Source organism: Carcharhinus amblyrhynchos, chromosome 1 (assembly GCF_965287045.1).
Source record: "Carcharhinus amblyrhynchos chromosome 1, sCarAmb.v2.hapA, whole genome shotgun sequence".
Lineage (NCBI taxonomy): Eukaryota > Metazoa > Chordata > Chondrichthyes > Carcharhiniformes > Carcharhinidae > Carcharhinus > Carcharhinus amblyrhynchos.
This window is the reverse complement of record NC_137324.1, coordinates 174,675,017-174,696,034: the sequence shown is the minus strand read 5'-3', so window position 1 is coordinate 174,696,034 and position 21,018 is coordinate 174,675,017. Positions and strand designations below refer to the sequence as shown.

General features: G+C 43.6%; 1 protein-coding gene across 1 annotated transcript in view; it reads right to left on the bottom strand.

Moving 5' to 3' along the window:
* Positions 1-15,342: 15,342 nt before the first annotated feature.
* atoh1a (atonal bHLH transcription factor 1a) overlaps positions 15,343-21,018 on the bottom strand; it is a 41,101-nt gene continuing 35,425 nt past the window's right edge. Inside the window, exon 6 of the mRNA XM_080188111.1 lies at positions 15,343-15,480. Within this exon, the coding sequence (XP_080044237.1) occupies positions 15,343-15,480 (138 nt within the window). The remainder of the gene's footprint in view (positions 15,481-21,018) is intronic.

Here is a 21,018-nt window from a genome sequence, read left to right as displayed (position 1 = left end):
GACCAAACCCCATAAACGTAGAAATAGCTGTTTCTGGTATATTACTCTCCAAATTGTGTCCACAACTGTCTCTCACCTAAAGATAGAAATAAAGAATTTGTATTAACACCCAGTTCAACAATCCCTTGATTTTAAAATTCTCACCCTTCTTTTCAAAGTCTTACAACTCTCCACGGTTTCTTCCAATTCTGGCCTTCTACAAATCAAATTTGTATAATTTCACCATTGAAAATCATGCCCTCAGATCTTGAATTCCCTCTGTGAACCTTTCTACCGTGCTCTCTGCTCCTTCTCAATATTCCTTAAAACCTTCCTGCTTATCAAACCTGTCATATTATCTCCTTACATGGCTCATTGTTTGTATAATAACACCCTGTGAAGTGCCCTGGGTGCCTCAGTCTAGAAGCATCCAACTTTCTCAAGTGAAGGGCTGTATTTCAATTTTTTTTCTCACTTAAGAGACCGATGGGCACATTTCGGAAAGATAATGGGGTGCGGTGAGTGATCATAAGACCTCATCCTACCCGTTTTTCAGTGAGGGGAGGCCGTAAGGAGGTGAGTGAGTCCAAGAACAGGAATCATGCCCATTTTCGCACCCATTCCCATTGTACCAAAACCAAATTCCGGGCACAATGCAGAACTCATCCAAAATGGGCAAGCAAGATGTCAGTTAGCATGCTTTTACCTGCATCTCAGTGTTATTTATTGCGGTTCACTCCCAATTGTCCCAACTCGCCTACCTTAACAACCTTGTCGGGGGCTGCTCAAACCAGTCAGTTTAAACAGCTGCTGCATGTGCAGCAGTACTGAGGATAAGCGAGAAGGTAGGTTATTGGGAGGCATGCCTTATGAGGATAGGTTGAGGGAGCTAGGTCTTTTCTCCCTGGAGAGGCGAAGGTTGAGAGGTGACCTGATAGAGGTTTATAAGATTTTGAGAGGTATAGATAGGGTGGATTCTCGGAGGCTATTTCCCAGGGCTGAAATGGTCGTTATGAGAGGACACAGGTTTAAGGTGCTGGGGAGCAGGTACAGAGGAGATGTTAGGGGTAAGTTTTTCACTCAGAGGGTGATGGGTGAATGGAATTGGCTGCTGTCGGTGGTGGTGGAGGCGAACTTGTTGGAGTCTTTTAAGAGACTTCTGGATAATTACATGGGATTTAATGGGATTGAGAGTTACAAATAGGCCTGGTAGGTAGGGACGTGATTGGCGCAACTTGTGGGCCGAAGGGCCTGTTTGTGCTGTAGTGTTCTATGTTCTATGTTCTATGTTCACTCTGAACATAGGCTCTGTGTTGCGGCTGCAGGGAGTGGGGGTGGGGGTGAAGGGAGGTGGCGGGGAATGGTGGTGCCAGTCACGGATTCCGACCTCGGTCTCAGTTCTGAGCTTGGGTCTCAGCGCTGGAGGCGACCAGCAATGGTGGGGGTGGAGGGGAATCAGAATGGGAGGGTGGGGTAAGGGGGAGAATGGGGGAGGACGATGGGAATGGGGGAGGGGCAGCAGTGCATCCCTCAGGGCCTGGGTCTTAGTGCTGACTGGGGCCAGCAATGGTGGGGTTGAGGGTGGGGAGTGGGGAGGGATGAGGATGGATGGGCGGGAAGGAGGGTGGTTATCCACACATGGGCATGCCCCATAAAAAGGGTGGTTCCACATTCATGTATACATAAAGGACAAAAAAAAACGAAGATGCCTAAATTTTGTCAGAAAGCTGAATAAATATATAAATTCTGATGAGAAATGTGAGATCAAATGTATTATTGGAGAGTTCTCCAGGACAACTTTAGGGCCCATTGACCCACAATAGATCCAGAATTCATCTCACTTAAAACTGTCAAAATTCTGCTGACAATATATTTTGATTTGAAGTTTCTGAATTATATCTCTTTGCACTTTTAAATATATTTGTGGTGTTTTATGGATGAACTAGGATTTGGAAATGAAGATTGTTCATTTCATCTGAGTCCTCAGATGAGTACCAGACAAGATTGAGGGAAAAATTACTACAGGTTATGAAAGGAACAAAATCTCAGGCTTTGAATCAGTTCAATTGCAATGGGCTTGTTCACAACTGCCCTTCAATTCACAGAAGGATAACAGCAATATTTTTCATCTGATAGTTTCATATGACCAGCAATTTTCACATTCCCATTTAATTACGGCTTTGAATGCTTAAAGGTAAAACTGGCTCACTAAAGCTTACAGGACACATGACAGCACCGTGACTGTGTGCTAACAGCCCAAACCTTTCATTCAGGAACAACAGTGAATAATAGCACAAGCTCCTTAACTTAGTTTGCCAAACGCCCCCAGAAAATGACACAAACGTGCATCTGGAACACTTCTTAAAGTTAGTGCGAGGTGATCTCGGTTTTGCAGGCAGCAGAAGACTTGGGTGCACTTATAAATATTTTAGTGAGCAAAGTACAAAGAGTGGTAATTAACCTCAGATGCAGCAACAGGTGTTCTGTGCAAAAATGCTGGCTTTCATCAACAAATTAAATGAGTATGTGCCAAATGCAGTCATCAGTAACTGTGTGGCTTCAGTATAATGTATAATTGACAGCAAACCCCCCGACCCCACCACAGGAGGAGGAGGATACCTGACTATCAGCACCATGAGTGTGTGAGTCTCGCCACTGAGTAAATAGATCATGACAATTCTCGAAAGCTGGGGGAACATGCAAATAATTTATTGTGGCTAATTGAGTGCTCAAGATGTTTGTTCTTTTTGATGTATATAGATCACAACAATGTACATTCTATTCAAAATGTTTTCAAATTCAAAGAAGTAATGGTCAACTTTGGATGGATAGAAAGACGTTTACAGTAGCATTACATAGAACGTATCAGGCCAGTCAGCCCCACCGCTCATGTCAACATTCATGCTCCAACCAAACCTCCTCCCATCTTTTCTCATCTAAATCTATTACTGTGACTCTCTGTTCCCTTCTCTCTGATATGCTTGTAGTCTACGAATGGTATATCTTGTCTGTATAGCACGCAAGAAACAATACTCTTCATTGTATGTTAATACACGTGACAATAATCAAAACAAATCAAGTTGCCCTTAAATGCATATATACTATTTGCTTTATTGGTTCCCCAGGCTAACGAGTTCCACATTCTTAATACTTTGTCGGTAAAGAAGTTTCTTCTGAATTTCCTATTCTATTTCTTGATGGATATCTTAATTTGATGGCCTCTAGGGAAAATGTTCTTTCATGTGACTGTTCTAACAGAACCTTTCATTATTCCAAAGATGTTATTACATCTGAACCCTACTGGACATTTGTCCCATCCAAGGATGAGGCTGAATAACGTCTAATATACCCTGCTGAATCTTTGCTTTAAACCCGGTACTATTTTTAACTAAACGTGCGGCCCTTTTTACTGTTAGTTGAATATACAAGGTGTCAGATCTTTTCTGGTAGCTATCTGTCGCAGTGTATTGGAAGATATCTGTGATTTTCTGATGACCTGTTCACTTACTTTCTTCTGGACCTGATGTACAGGAGAAATAATATGACACCATGGCTGGAATTTTACTGCCCTGTCCTCTGAGGGAATCGAGGGGCAGACAATGGGAAGGTTTGTTGATCTTGGGTGGGATTTTACAGTTTCAGGACGAGAGAGACAATAAATTCCTGCCCCATGTGTTTGGCTAATATTGAAGACAGTTAGCTATTTATCCAATTATTTGTATGAATACTTTTCTCCATTCCTCCCCTGCAGTTACTGATTCATTGTGTTAGATTTCCACTGATAAAAGTTATCTAATTCCTCACCCAAATGGCATTTATCAATGGGGTGGCACAGTGGTTAGCACTGCTGCCTCACAGTGCCAGGGACCCTAGTTCGATTCCCGGCTGGCATCATTGTGTGGAGTCTGCACGATCTCCGTGTCTGTGTGGGTTCCTTCCGGGTGCTCCAGTTTCCTCCCACAGTCCGAAAGAAGTACTGGTCAGGTGCATTGGCTATGTTAAATTTTCCCTCAGTGTACCTGAACAGGTGTCAGGGGATTTTCACTGTAACTTCATTGCAGTGTTAATGTAAGCCTACATGTGACAATAATAAATGAGCTTTTTAAAAAATTATCATGTTGTCAGTGGAAAGACAATAACTTGTATAAGATCTTTAAGATGGTTAAATGTCCCAAGATGCTTTGTAGAAGTGATCATCAAATGAGATTTGATTTTGAATAGCAAAAGGAGATACTAGGAGAGGCAAGCAAAAGTTTAGATAAAGAAGCAAGTTTGGAAATTATCTTAAATGAGCATGTTGAGGTGGAGAAGGAGAGAGTTGTATTCCATTTCTCATCAATGACATCTACAGAAGTTGTAAGATCATAGAATCCTCCTGTGCAGAGAAAGGCCATTCAGCCCACCAAGTCTGCACCGACCACAATCCCAACCAGGCCCTTTCCCCATAACCCCATGCATTTACCCTAGCTAGTCCCCCTGACACTAAGGGCAATTTAGCATGGCCAATCCACCTAACCTGCACATCTTTGGACTGTGGGAGGAAGCCGGAGCATCCAGAGGAAACCCATGCAGACACAAGGAGGATATGCAAACTCCACACAGGCAGTGACCCAAGCCAGGGATCCAAGCGGTCCCTGGTGCTGTGAGGCAGCAGTGTTAACCACTGTGCCACCGTGCCATCCCATGGCAGATGACAGATGGAAACAGGTACTTTGGCACAAACCATCGCAAGAACAATTAATAAACAAAATTTGACACAAACAGGAATTTTAACTTATTAAAACATCTCAAGATGCTTAGCATAAGAAGATATGAAATAGACCTGGGAGTAGGCCATTCAGCCCTTCTAACCAGTTTACCTTTCAGTGAGAGCTTTGGAGATTTTCTATTCCAACGTAACGTTCTCTGCACTATTCCTGTATCCCTTGATGTTTTTAATATGTTGAGATCCATCGATGTCAGCCTTGAATACATTCAATGGTGGAGCAACCAGGCATCTGGGGCAAAGAGTTGCAATGATTCATCTCCTTCTGAGTGAAGAAATTCCTCCTCCCCCTCTCAGTCCAAAATGACCTGTCCCTCATTCGGAGACTGATTCTAAACTCACTTCCACCTCCTTTTGTGAATGTCTCTCTAATTGGAAAATATAATTTATTTTCTTCATTGGTTTTGTTTTTCTACTTTTTAAATTGGCTATTTTAAGATACAATAAGTCTTTCCCTTATAAGATTCCTTATCCAGATTTAGCAAAAAGAATAAACCAAAAATATTGCAATCTTGGCAGTTCCCATTCGTCCTACTAACAATATGCAAATACTTTTTCACTTCACTTCACTGCTTAGTCCAATTCAGGGTCGCAGGGAATCGGAGTCTATCCCAACAGACACGGGGCACTAGACAGCAGCCAGGATGGGATGCCAGTCCATTACAGGGCACACAAACAAACTGAGGAACAATTCACCATGGCCAATTAACCTAACCTGCAGGTCTTTGAAATGTGGGAGGAAACCGGAGCACCCAGAGGAAACCCATGCAGGCACAGGGAGAACATGCAAACTGCACATCATCACCCGAGATTGGAATCGAACCTGGTCCCTGGAGCTAGAAGGCAACAGTGCTAGCAGATACTTAAGAACCTTAATAACTCACATGACAATCACAAGCTTACCAATAACTCTACACAGTTTCAGCATCACCTTCTTATTTCCCTTGCCAATGGTGCCTATATCCTGAAAATGAACTAACAATTTTAATTATCAGATGCTTCCTGCTTTCCAGAGAGGGGCAAATACATTCCAGCTTAACAAACGACTTCATCAGTAACATGAACTCTATATGCACTCTTTTATAAAAATGTTAAGACTCCTGAAATTCAAGTTAATATTGTAACACTCTTAAACAGTGAGGGGTCTCACTACCACTAGACTCTGGGTAGCAATGTCATGAAACCAGTCTTGGAGGCAGTTTCCACTTCAGGTGGAAAACCTTTACATATTCAGTAATAGCTCATACACAGAATATCGAATGCTTGGTTGTTCCTCCACGCACCAGTTTACCCTTCAGGTGGTTGGCCTGTTGGATGATATCTACTCACATCTCCAAATGACTGACCAGGACACCACCCTCTGGCTGCTGTTCTGATATCTTCTTGGGTTCTGACTTTTATGCCCTTTTTTCTGACTCTGTCTCCTCTCCCTTTGGCATATGAGGCAAAGCCCCCGATGGGGTCATCCAATTGAGCTTTGGTACCTTGGTGATTAATCCCTGGCACCTTACCATCCCTTTCATGACCACGTTGCATTCGGGCAAACGGGGGTGAAGTGGGGTCTCCAGGTGCGTAACACTAATGGACACCTTAGCTCTGATAAGGCAGGTAGGAAGCCATTTACATCTTCCTCGGGAAGTCAGTTCTTTGAGAGTTTTTGGAGATAATGGGCAGGATTTTCTGGCCGCACGTGCCCCAAAACTGGAAAGTCCCACCCTAGGTCAACGGACCTTTGCATGGTCCATTCCCCCCCACCCCAGCCTGCTATAATTCCTGTGGTGGGCAGGAGGGGAAAATCTCCATGAATGTCTGGTTGTGCAGTAAATCTGGGCCACCATCTTAATGACATGCCCTAGGATGTCCATTTGTGTGTTGTTTAGTGTCCATGTCCTTAATATTAATAAAATGTTCAATACACGAGCCTCTCTAATGATATTTTCGGACAGGATTCTTGTCCCTTTGTTCTGATGTCCCTTGTACTCCATGTCCCTGCTACCTGGTGAACTCTGTAGACAGAATCCACTCCACAACTGGTTACATTCTTCTACAGTTGAAAATATAAAACACTGAATGAACACAAACACACTGAATTAATGCAAACAATTCACGAGGCACATCTACAATTCAAAATGCAATACACCGAATCAATAAAAGGAGGTTCAGTAGTCAATTTGTGGGGTACATCAGTTTTAAAAAGCAATTGAATTGCTTTACAATATTCTTATAACCTTATAATACTTATAACCTTATAGCTTGTAAGGTTATAAGTGAAGTTGTAAGTTATGAGACTCTTCAGCTTATAACTTCCCTTTTGAACGTGTTCACTAAAATGTGAAGGTAGCGAACTAATGCTCATACTGTCAGAGAGAACAAGACTTAGCTGAATGAATTCACTCTTCTGAAGTACAGCTAACACTTGCGAATGGACAAATTAAAAGTAGTGATTTAGTGTGAATTAAGCCTCTTTTAAGCTATGTTTCTGTTTGGCAGCTATAGATTGGCGATGCTCAAACTGTTCTGACAAATTATTTCCACAAGATGGGGTTATTAGAAACAAACAAACCCAACTTTCAGTAAGTGCTTCACGTTGTGATAGTTTGGATAGTTATAAAAAGTTATTTTAGCAGGCAAAATAACTTTTGCTTCATAAGTCTGTAAGTTCATAAGATATAGGAGCAGAATTAGGCCATTCGGCCCATCAAGCCTACTCTGCCATTCGATCATGGCTGATATGCTCCTCATCCCCATTTTCCTGCCCTGCTCCCCCATAACCTTTCAACCCATTGCCAATTAAAAATCTGCCTAACTCCTCCTTAAATTTACTCACTGTCCCAGCCACACTGGGGTAGCGAATTCCACAGATTCACAGCCCTTTGGGAGAAATACTTTCTCCTCAACTGTTTCAAATTTGCTACCCCTTATCCTAAGTCTATGACCTCTCGTCCTAGGATGCCCCACAAGAGGAAGCATCTACTCCACGTCGACTTTATCCATACCTTTTATCATTTTGTATACCTCAATTAAATCTCCCCTCATTCTTCTAAATTCCAGAGAGTGTCAGCCTAAACTGTTCAATCTCTCTTCATATGACAAGCCCCTCATCTCTGGAATCAATCTTGTGAACTTCCTCTGAACTGCCTCCAATGCCACTATATTTTTCCTCATATAAGGGGACCAAAACTGTGCACAATACTCCAGGTGCGGCCTTACCAATGCCTTCTATAGTTGCAACAATACTGCATCATATCAGTGAATCCCTCATTGTTGTTCTATCATCAGTTGATAAAAAAATTGGAATGATGAAAATCTTCCTAGGATCATACTTATGGTTACTCAACAACAAGTAGAATCATAGAGCTGAGGAAGAGGCCATTCAGCTTCTCTGCTCCATGCCAGCCTGAGGACCCCCAGATGCCCTTTCTAATCCCACCTTCCAGCCTTTAGCCCTGTAACGTATAGCACTTAAGTTGCAGTCCCAGGTACTTTTTAAGAAGAGTTTAGGGTCTCTGTCTCCAGCACCAACTCTGAATTCCAGGCACCCTCTGCATGAAAAGGTTGTTTCTCATGTCCTTGCTACATCTTCTGCCACATCTCTTGAATCTATGTACCTTGGTTCAAGAATCCTCTGCCAAGGGAAACTATTTTATCCTGTCCACTCTATCTCTTCCCCTAGTAATGTTCTACGCCTCCATCAAGTCATCCCCTAGCCTTCCTTGTTCCCCAAATGTAAAGGGTATCCTTAGTTTGCCTGCTTTATTATTTTCAACTTTCTATTTCCATTGATTAATTGGACATAAATAATATAATTAAGGTCAACCTTTTGATATCAGCGCTGTCCTATTTGTTCCAAACACTAGTTAGGCACAAACATGGTTGAAGGCTGATATGATCACATTTAAAGTTTCAATTATATGTCTCCTGTGCAAAACAAAATAACTGGAACTGAAAGAGGGCAAAAAACAAAGGAAGAAGAAAACAGAAGAGTTTGCTACATTGGGATTGTGTAAGAAATAGCCAACAAAAGGAGCTCCAAATTAGAAATTGTGGAACCTTTCTGCTTTCATTACTTGTCATAAATTGAAAATGGGGAGGTGATGGACTCGTGGTATCACTAGACTGTTAATCCAGAAAGTCTTCTGGGGGACCTGGGTTTGAATCCCATCATGGCAGATGGTGGAATTTGAATTCAAATTCAAATTGAAAAATATCTGGGAATTAAGAATCTACTGATGACCATGAAGCCAATGATTTGATTTATTATTGTTACATGTATTAACGTACAGTGAAAAGTATTGTTTCTTGCGTGCTATATAGACACAACATACCGTTCATAGAGAAGGAAACGAGAGAGTGCAGAATGTAGTGTTACAGTTATAGCTAAGGTGTAGAGAAAAATCAATTTAATGCAAGATAGGTCCATTCAAAAGTCTGATGGTAGCAGGGAAGAAGCTGTTCTTGTGTCAGTTCATATGTGAACCTTAGACTTTTGTATCCTTTTCCTGACAGAAGAATGTCCAATTGTCTAAAAAATTGAAGGTTTGCTAATGTCCTTCAGAGAAGGAATCTGCTGTCCTTATCTGGTCTGGCCTACATGTGACTCCAGAGCCACATAGCAATGCGGTTGACTTTCAACAGCCCTCTGAGGGCAACTAGGGATGGGCAATAAATACTGGCCAGCCAGCGATGCCCATGTCCCACAGATGAATAAAAAAAATGTAAGCACTGCAGGGAAAAGGTATTTTCCAAGAAGTGTAGATTAGGGCTAAGTTTTGGAACCATGAAACTGGTGTCAAACAATTTATTTCAGCTGAACTTCTGACAAACCCTAGCCAGGACTGGCCCTCATAAAATGTCATCAGAAACATAATCAAGATGATTTTGTTTTCTCATAGTGAAATATAAATATAAGCATGTATCAGAGCACAATCTATTGAGTCTAATACAGGCCATAAATTTTTCTGATTTACGGACACCTTTCAAGGATGATTGTGAAATTTCTCAGAAGCAATGGCTTGTCGCTAAGGAAATAAAGCAGGCAGTAAGTGTACAAAGGGCGAAATTGGATATGTGTGAGGATACAAGACAAAACATCACAATGGTCACCTGCCATTGCCCCACCTAAAATGCAATTCAATTAATGGCAATAAAACAGATTGCCAAACATGCTGAATCACGGATGACAAAAGCAATTTTGCCTGAACCCATGGCCAATTCCGCACCCATAAAAATTCTGGAGTATTTTGCCAAAAGGCATGTTGAGCTCTAACGTCTGTGCAACATCTGCAGTCAACCTTCAGTCCTGAGCTAGATTGTTGAATTTACTGATTCTTCAACAAGTGCAAATTTGTTTCCAAATGTTTCCCCCTTTTCTTTGCTTTCCCATGACTTGTATTTTCCCTGATAGGGAGTATGGGTGCGTGAGAAAGCCCCCACCAAACCATGGTCAGTTCTGTTCCATAACTGAATGCTAAGAGTGATGTGGAATTGATGGCTTTGGACTGGGCTGGGCACAGTAAGTAGTCTCACAACACCAGGTTAGAGTCCAACAGATTTATTTGGCAGCACGAGCTTTCAGAGTGCCGCTCCTTCCTCGGGTGAATTCAGGATTTGTTTCACAAACAGGGCAATGTATAGACACAAACTCAATTACAAGATAACGGTTGGAATACTTTAACCATTAGAACCATTTTCTTGTAATTGAGTTTGTGTCTATATATGCTCTGTTTGTGAAACAAATCCTGCACTCACCTGAGGAAGGAACAGTACTCCAGAAGTGCTGCCAAATAAACCTTTTGGACTTTAACCTGCTGTGAGACTACTTACTGTGAATGCTAGGCAGTGAGCAGGAGTCATCCAAGGTAAAGATTCCGTCCATGAATGTCATGTCAGGAAGTAGTTGAATCATCCCCCTAGGATTTTCTTCCTTTAACCTTTTCCTGCTGTGTTTTTCTCCCCCTGTTTCTCTCATGCCTCACTTAAAGAAAAAGAGGCAGTAAAGAGGGCAAATGGTATGTGGGTTTTCAGAGCAAGAGGATTTGAGTAGAGGAATAGGGATGTTTTGCTGCAATTGTAAAGAGTATTGGTGAGGCCACACCTGAAGTATTCTGTGCAGTTTTGGTCTCCTATTCTGAGGAAGGATGCCCTTGGTATGGAAGGACTACAGCGAAGGTTTACCAGGCTGATTCCTGGGACGGCAGGGCTGTTAAATGAAAAAAGACTAAGTCAATTAGGATTATATTCACTGAAGTTTAGAAGAATGAGGGGATCTCATAGAAACTTATTAAATTCAAATTGGATTACACAGGGTGGATTCAGAAAGAATGTTCCCGATGTTAGGGAAGTCCAGGATTAGGAATGATAGTTTGAGGATAAGGGATAAACCTTTTAGGACTGAGGAGAATTTTTTCACCCGGATAGTGGTGAATTCACTACCATAGAAAATAGTTGAGGCCAAAACATTGTGTGATTTCAAGAAGAAATCAGATATAGCTCTGGAGCTAAAGGGCCCAAAGGATATGGTGGGGGGGAGGGAGGCAGAATTAGGATATTGAATTTGATGATCAGCCATGATCAAAATGAATGGCAGAGCAAGCTAGAGGGGCCGAATGGCCTACTCCTGTTTCTAGTTTCTATGAAACGGGGGACCCATAAAAGAGGCACCTCCACTCACTCCCCTTTCCTGCCAATCCCTGAGAGGTATAACCTGCTAGGTTTCTGACCCATTGCTGGCCTCAGTCCACCATCCCTGAAATAGTGGCAGAGGTGGGGAGTGGCTCCTAATTGTATAAAGGCAGGGCACACCATCAGACCCGTCTCCCACTGCTCAGAAAATTATAGTGTGTGTGCACTGGGCAAGGCACCCATAGGATTTCAGATCCTCCCTCCCCCTGTTCTCCCTCTACTTCCCCCCTGCAATTCCACCCACGGGGGCATGTAAAGTTCTGCCCTATGAGTTCAAATTGTATTTCGGGGATTTGAACACACAGTCTTGTCCCAACCTCTTCAATGCAGTGCTGAGGGAGTGGTACATTGACATTTGATGCCATCTTTCCAATGGGGTGGTGTCAAAGATTTTCTCTACCTGTTGAAGTGGGGGCCAAAGATTCCACGGCAGTTCAAAGCTCCCAGGATCTCCTGGCCAGTGTGTATAGCTGAACAATATTCCCAAATGAGACTTACTGGTCATTTATTTCATTGCATTTGCAGGACCTCACTGTGGACTAATTGGTTGCCCACCTATCAACAGTGATTGCACTTTCAAAAACATTACCATAGATTCTGGAATATAAATTGACTGAGTTTATAAAATGACTCTACTTTTACAGTATCAAAATGCATGTTAAGTTCAAAGTATAAGTCATCCTCTAATTTTCCATCTAATAAATACTAAACTCAGTTTTTCAGCTCAGAGATACATCTTTCATCTTATAAAATGGTGAATAAGCAAAATGGACCTTGTTGCCAATAGGATTGGGGTGACACAGTGGTTAGCAGTGCTATCTCACAGCGCCAGGAACCTGGGTTCGATTCCCAGCTTGGGTCACTGTCTGTGTAGAGTTTGCACATTCTCACTGTGTCTGAGTGGGTTTCCTCCAGGTGCTCCGGATTCTTTCCACAATGCAAAGATGTGCAGATTGAGGTGGATTGGCCATGTAAATGTTTGGGCTTATGGGGATAGAGCGGGTTGGCCTTGCTAAGATACTCTGTCAAAGAGTTGGTGCAGACTCAATGGGCCAAATGGCCTCCTTCTGCACTGTAGGGATTCTATGATGCACAAGCTGTTAAGGCATGCCCTCTTAGGGAAGATCACATGGGGTGACTGAGGAAAAGAAATGGGTCCGCCTGCACAAACATTTGTGGTTCACATTTCATAGAAATCATCGAAACCCCCCAGTACAGAAAGAGGCCGTTGCGCTCATTGAGTCTGCACTGACCACAATCCCACCCAGGCCCTACCCCTACATATTTACCCACTAATCCCTCTAACCTACACATCTCAGGGCACTAAGGGAAATTTTTTTTACCATAGCCAATCAACCCAACCCACACATCTTTGGACTGTGGGAGGAAACCGGAGCACCTGGAGGAAACCCACGCAGACACGAGGAGAATGTGCAAACTCCACACAGACAGCGACCCAAGCCAGGAATTGAACCCAGGTCACTGAAGCTGTTAAGCAGCAGTGCTAACCACTGTGCTACCGTGCCGCCCCTAGAGTGTTCATATTCGACCCATAAGCTGATCCCTCTTTTTGTCAAAGGATTTTTTCAAAGCTTTAAAGGTCAATTTACACCCCACAATCTGTAGTAATTACCTCCAAAGAATTTCAAGATGTCTTAAGGATACGAAAATAGCTGTATAAACACACATTCTTTCTTCCACTGTACTATCCTTGTGCAGACGGTGGTTCCTTTGTCTTGAGCACAGTAAGTCTCACAACACCAGATTAAAGCCTGATAGATTTATTTGGAATCTCACCTGATGAAGGAGCAGTGCTCCTAAAGCTCATGATACCAAATAAACCTGTTGGACTTTAACCTGGTGTAGTGGGACTTCTCACTGTGCCCACCCCAGTCCAACACTGGCATCTCCACATCATGGCTTTTTTCTTGAGGGCAGGTTGCCCCTTCTCCTTCTGTTGCATTGCTGTCTGCTGATCATCATTGAACTACACGCCTTTATCAGAAACAATGTGGAGCATGGTCATGGTTTGATGCTATTCCATGGAGGATTGTTAATTAAGACATAGTGATCATGGGTGAAAATAATTGTGAATGCAATGGGAAGGAGACTGAGATCTGAAGAAACCCGGTTTGGTTCCAGTGACTGACCAGAACGTTGATAAACTGGAAGGGGCAGTCAAGAGGCAGGAATACACCTGGGGAGGGGCTGCTGTTTGCTGGAATGACTTCCATATTCTCATTCTACCAGGGGGAACTCCCACTGTGTAAGCTTCAGCGGTGATTAATATTAATTTCACAGTGCTAATTAAACAACCAGCAATCACAGAAAGAGTACAAGTCTATCTAATGTCATTAGGTAGCAAAGAAAATAAACAGGTACACTTAATTGGTCACAATCAGTCTTTGAAATGTAAATAACAGCTTGAAACAGAGCAATTATCTTTGGTTAAGAAATAAAAGGAATAAATAACACTTGGTCAAATATTTAATCAGTAAGGTTACTTACAGTGTTCCTGAGGTGGAGCCTGTTTCATTTCAAGTGAGTTGCATTTCTCTGCAAGGAAGATGAGTGGACTAGTTTATGCTTCTGGTGAAAGATCATTGGTCTGAACTTTTAAGCCTGGCCTAGATTTTTGCCACAATGGAAGCAAAGCAACTGGCCTTTTAAATCATCAACTGCTTCCACTGAAGAGGGATTTTGGAATAAAAGGAGAGTGGGATCTGGAGTGTGGAAAATAATAACAGATAAGATGAGGTCTGAGGAACTTGGTGGATCTAAGTTCAAAGCAAAATACTGTGATGCTGGAATCTTGGTGGATGTGTTTGGATAAATGTTGGGGGTGATTTTGGACCCACACTCTTTGTGTGCGGGAACGTGCACCAAATCCGGAGAGCGCGATTCACACCAGCGAGTTTCTGAGTCCTGATCCTAGTGGCCCCTCGCTGCTGAAATGGTGTGAAACTCGCCGCCGGACCATAGAAAGCTCATTTTAATACATTAGCACGTCATTGGTGAACACTCTCCCCAGGACTTCCCCCCTCACCAGATATTCAGCCAACACCAGCGTGACGCCAAATCGGCCCAAATTACAACATGTCTCTCACTAGGTCTAGGTGTATCCCCAGGATCCACAGCTGAGGTTGAGGCAGCCTGCTGGCTTCCATGCCCTTTTGCTGAGCTGACCTTGGTGGACAGTCCCCAGGATCTTGAGGGTTCAGGCCTGCTTTTGGGCAGAATGGATGTTTAACTGCTTCCCTCCTTGGAGTCAGGGACTGGAGATGTGTTGCTCACAGGAAGGGAAGGTCAGATGGGCTGGAGAAGCCTAGCGTTCAGTGGCTGGGGGGCCCTGGACAATCCTCCTGTCACTCCTCTCTCCTTCAGGTTCCTTGAGGGCCCCTGTGCTCCTCCATGGGATGGAGGGACAATTGGAGTGAGATCCAGATGTCTCATTGTTCTCTGGCACTGACACTCATGGATTCCCACCAGTGCCTGCACCATGTAGTTGAAGCCCTAGTGTGGACATCTCCTGCCACGGAGTGCACGTTATGCACCAAGGTCTCCGCTGCAGACTCAACCCTTGCGGTGTTGGCCTTGGTGCCCTCCAGTGACTGCACCACCTCCTTGGACAATGGGTGATGGGACTCCTCCAATGGAGTCTTGAGCCCCAAGGAGGGCTGCTGCCATCCCGTCCTGAGCTTCAGGACTGTATTTACAGCTTCAACAGCTGGGGGATAACCAGACATGGGGGCACATCATCGGCAAGGGGCTCAGCAGAGTCCTGGACACTGACGTCCCCCCGAGTGCTGGTTCCTGCCTCCACCTGCTGCAGATCTTCAGCTGAAGCTCCACAGCAGGTGGAAGCAGGAACTGGCACTCACCAGTGAGTGACCCAGAAGCTTGTCTACTCATTGAATCTACTGGGGTGTCAGTATCTCTGCTGTTGGCCCGTGCATGTGACAGCTGTGGCATTCTTCAACAGCGGGGTTGGAGAAGTCCCCCTCTGAACTGCTGGAGTCAGTGGGCATGAAGATGGTCTGGCCTCTTCCACTGGCCTGCAAGAGAAGAGATGTGGCATCAGTGCAGGGGATATGGGGGGAACATTGCTTACTCACTTGAGACTTGAGGAATGACAGTGTGTGTGTTGAGGATTCTCACGTTTCTCTGCTGCTCCCACTTTACCAACAGTGCAGGCACGCTCTTCCTCCTCTCCAACCAGCTCGAGAGCTCACTCCTCAAAATATGCGAGGATTTGGAGTTTGTACATGACTCTAGCTGGCTGTGTCCGCTGACACCTGTTGTGATTTGAGTTTGCAATGACACGGAGAGGAAGAGCATAGGTGGGAGTGATGAGATTTAAGGTGGTGATGAGGTGTGGCAGACATGGGGCATGGGTGGGAACTGGGGTGTGAGGAGCACTGCAGCTACTGGGGGAACATGATGATTGTAGGGGTGGAGGGGTGGGTTACCTGGTACCTACTGTTGGCAGACAGCAAGGTGGCTGATTGAGAGAAAGGATTGGGGGTGCGAGAGGGTCTAGTGAGAGACTGGGGGTGGTTAACTTATCCTGGCTTAGCGAAGAAGATCATTCATCTCCTTCCGACACTGCTGCCCCATCCTCTTCTGGAGTGTACTTGCACTGATCAGGGCTGCGATTGCCTCTCAGGAGGAGGGGGAAGGATGCCTTCTGGAGTGGGGGTAAAGTGTGTCTTGCCTCTGTTCCACTCACTGTAAAGTGTGCAAGATCAGCGGGAGCTGGGATATGTGCTTACAAATCATTGGGAATGGCAAGACATGTTGAGAAAACAATTAACAAAGCATCCAGGGCTTTATAAATCGGGGCAAAGAGTACAAAAGCAAGGAAGTTATGATGATTTTTTATAAAACAATGATTTGGCCTCAACTAGAATATTGGATGGGATTTTCCCACCAGGTGCTTCACGGTGGGTTTTGTGATAGTGCAGGTGGCCCATCATTGGCCAGTAATGGGACCTTCTCATCCTGCCATTGTCAATGGGGTTTTCTGTTCTATGCAGCCTCCCCGTCACAGGATTCCCAGCAACAGGGATTCACCATCAACGAGAAAATCCCCACCATTGTGTCCAATTCTGGGCACCACAACGTTAGGAAGAATGTGAAGGCTTTCAAATGATTCAGAAAAGATTGGTTTCAGGAATGAGGAACTTTAGTTACGTGAGATAAACTAGAGAAAATGGGGCTGCGTTCCCTGGTGAAGAGAAGATTGTAAGGAGGTTTGATAGAAGTGTTCACAAATGTGAACACAGAGACATAGAATCATAGAAACTCTACAGTGCAGAAAGAGGCCATTTGGCCCATCGAGCCTGCACTGACCACAATCCCACCCAGGCCCTACCCCATACCTCTACATATTTACCTGCTAATCCCCCTAAACTATGCATGTCAGGATATTGAGGGGCAATTTTTAGCATGGTCAATCAACCTAACCCGCATATCTTTGGACTGTGGGAAGAAATCAGTCTGAAGGGTCTGGACAGTGTAGGTAGGGCAAAACTGTTACCACTGCCGGAAGGGTCAAAAACCAAATGACACCTGACTTAAGGTGATTGGGAAAAAGGCAACTGCAACCCAAGGAAAAACTCCTTTACACAATGAGTGGTTAGGATCTGGAATGCTCTACCTGAGAGAGGGTGAGAGCAGATTCAATCGAGTCTTTCAAAAGAGAATTGGATAATTATCTTTTTTAAATATTTTTCATGGGATGTAGGCATCACAGGCAAGGCCAGCATTTGTTGCCCATCCCGGATTGTTCTTGAACTAAATGGCTTGCCAGACTATCCCAGGGCAATTAAGACTCAACCACATTGCTGTGGATTTGGAAACACACGTAGGGAAGATCAGGTAAGGACGGCAGATTTCCTTCCCTAAAGGACATTAATGAACCTGATGGGTTTCTGCAGCAATCAATGATAGTTATCATAGTCACCTTTACTGAGACTATGGGCAAGATTTTCTGGCCGCACTCACCTCAAGACTGGAAGATCCTGCCCGATGTCAACAGACCTTTGCATGTTCCTGCCCTGCCTGCTACAATTTCTGTGGCAGGTGGGACGGGCAAATTCTACCCTATATTTATGTTCCAGAATGACTAATTGAATTGAATTTTCATCAGCTGCCATGGTTGGATTTAAGGCAGTGGCCCTGGGCCTCTGGATTACTAGTCCAGTAACATTACCACTATGCCATCACCTCCACATATCTGAAGTGAAAGAAACTGCAGGGTTACAAGGAAAGGGCAGATGAGTAAGACTTGGTTGCTTTTGCAGAGAGCTGCCGCAGACATGAGAGACCAAATAACCGCTCCTGTGCTGGAAGAATTCTCATGATCCTATAATTATTATACGATCACTTCAAGCATACCGGTGATTTTGTCGCCGCCTGATAAAGTCAACATACAATATAAACTTTATCATATCAAGCTGTAATTGTTGTGCAATTGCCATGAACAGGATGCAATATTAGAATAAAATTGTTATCTTGCACAATCAGGCTTCTGGGAGTTTGCAGTGATCTTTGGTAAGTCTGTAGCCTCAAATTGGCATTTGGAGCCAGTTTGTAGCAACTATATTTTGAAAATGAGACTCGGAGTGTTCTGAGTCCAGAATCTCATTTAAATACCAGTGGCTGCTTTCCCATCTGTTCAGGCAGCCTGACAGACAGTCAGCAGGAAGTGGTGCATATTCACGTTGCCTAGAGGTCACCAGTTGGATCAGGTAGGCCCCTGGGATTGGTTGCCGGGGAGAGGAGGACGTTCAAGGCAGGAGAGGCCTAGGTTTCCTGGTTGGGCCTGGCGAAATTGTGGCCCTATGAGAAATCATTTTTAAAAACTAGCAGTATTTTTTGGGACTTCTTCTGACTGGCATCACCCCTTGCTTGATTGGCCTTGAGATTAAATCTCTTCCATTTTCTCCTTGGGGTGAGTAATACGACTTTGCCGATGCTGGTAAGGAGACTGCTGGTCTTGTGATGGTGGTCGGGTCACCGGGGAGGGAATGCGGTCATGGTGGGGTTGCAGTGGTGGGTTGCTGACTTTGTCATCTGAGGTACATCTCATCAAGTCCAGGATGGGAACCAAAAGAGAAAATGCTGGAAAATCTCAGCAGGTCTGGCAGTATCTGTAAAGGGAGAAAAGAGCTGACGTTTCAAGTCCAGATGATCCTTTGTCAAAGCTTTAATGTAAGCCTACTTGGGACATTAATAATAAATAAAAATAATAATCAGCTTTCACAAAGGGTCATCTGGACTCGAAATGTCAGTTCTTTTCTCTCCTTACAAACGCTGCCAGACCTGCTGAGATTTTCCAGCAATTTCTCTTTTGGTTTCAGATTCCAGCACCTGCAGTAATTTGCTTTTATTTAAGTCCAGGATGTTTTTTTTTAACTTGTTATCCACTTAGTTTTCTGCCAGTCAGAAATAGGGTTAAAATCATGTCTGAAAATATTGTTGAAAGCACATTGCTTCATGTTTGTTTGAATTATATTGTTACAGGGAGTCCACGGTATAGAAACAGGCCATTCAGCCCAAGTGGTCTATGCTTATCCTCCATGCAATCCGCCTCCCATCCAATTTCCCCTAACAGTATAATCTGATATGACTTTCTCCCTCAAGTACTTATCTATTTTTCCATTAAATCCACCTAAGGCACTTTTCTGAACTGCCTGCTGGAGGTAGCAATTTCCACTCTGGGTAAAGAAGTTTCTTCTGAATCCCTTACTGAATTTATTAGTGACTAAGTTACGTTAGTGACCCTTAGTTGAAAACAAAACCAACCGTAATGCAGCTTAACAGAACTCATTATAATGCTTGTGAGAGTTGCAACTTCAACCATCTGAAGCTTTACTTTACATGGTCCATTATCACCCAACTTGAACGTGCACATATTTCCAGTCCCATAAGTGGTGATTTCCGCATCTTTATTACTCTTTGGCTATGGTAGCACAGTGGTTAGCACTGCTGCCTCACAGCGCCATGGAGCTGGGTTTGATTCCCGGCTTGGGTCATTGTCTGTGCAGAGTCTGCACGTTCTTCCCTTGTCTGCGTAGGTTTCCTCCAGATGCTCCGATTTCCTCTCACAATCTGAAAGACACACTGGTTAGATGCATTGGCCATGCTAAATTTTCCCTTAGTGTACCCAAACAGGCGCCAGAGTGTGATGACTAGGGAATTTTCACAGCAACTTCATTGCAGTGTTAATGTCAGCCTACTTGTGACATTAATAATAAATAAAAATAATAAGACTTTCTCCTGAATTCCCTCCTGTCTTTATTAGTGACTATTTACTGGTGTTCAGAAGTGGGCAAAGTGACATATATTCTTGCCAAAAAAGGTGGACATGATATTTTATATAATTCAGCAAGGACCTTAATTGCTAAATGTTACATTTTCGCTCAGTGTACCCAAAGAGGCGCGGGGAATGTGGCGACTAGAGGGATTTTCACAATAACTTCACTGCAGTGTTGGTGCAAGCATACTTGTGACACTAATAAATAAGCTTAAAACGTTAAACTCCTGTCATGGTTGAAAGTGGTCTAACTTAAGGAAGCAATAAATGTATGAGGACACGATAAAAGTGATCAGGGAGTGAGACACACAGTAGGCAAGGTTATTTTAAGAAATGAGGAGTAATTCTATGGGCCTCGCAGTAAAACGGTAAGTGAGGCGTTGCGAAATGTGGGCCTGCGGTGCTCCTTTATAGCAACAAACACAAGCTTAACGGAATCTAATTTACCAAGTAACGCCCGCAAACTGATTGGTTCCAGTACGTTTGCCTCCTGTTGAATAATAATGAGTGCAAAGATCAACAGAACTTTAGCAATCGCCGAGGATAGCCGCAAAAGATGGGAAAGTTTCCTGTTGGAACATTAATCAGTCCATCGTGAGGCAAATTTCCACAATGCCTTCACAGTCTAAAGGCTGAGGTTGGCAAGCGGGCTGCAAACTCAAAAGAAAGGGGAGCCGAGAGCCTAACGCTTAAAATAAGATACCAGAATGATTTTACTTCTCAACTACCCCCGTATTAAATTCCTTCTTTCATTTATTTGTTTTTTTTTGTTGCTTTCTTTATCCAAGAGTGAAAATAAAGTAGTCCAGGACAAAGGAGCCGATCGCATTAGGGGAAAGATAGTGCTGGATATATGTAACATAAATCCTGTAATATCCCCAGGGGGGTATTTACCTGGACTGGAGCCTAATTTAAACCTGTATGATTAAAGGTAACAAAAGCCATACAATTTATTTGTATCTTCTAATACTCCAGCAGCAATTCCTCTCTAATTTATTGGGAAATATTAATGGAATGTCAAAAGACATATTCCTTGTTGGAATCCTGACATTTCCTTCTGCACATTAGACAGCTCTTGTTGCAAGTAAATGGGGTTCTATAGATTTCACTAAGACCATGAAAATGCCGCATGCATCAGGAAGACATAATTGGATGTGAGCATCTTGCCAATAAAAAAAATGAAAAAAACCACGCCACATATCGCCTCTTCTTTAGGTTTCCAAGGAGCCCAGCTTGTCCTTCACACCCAGTGCCAGATGGGGAGTGAGAGCTA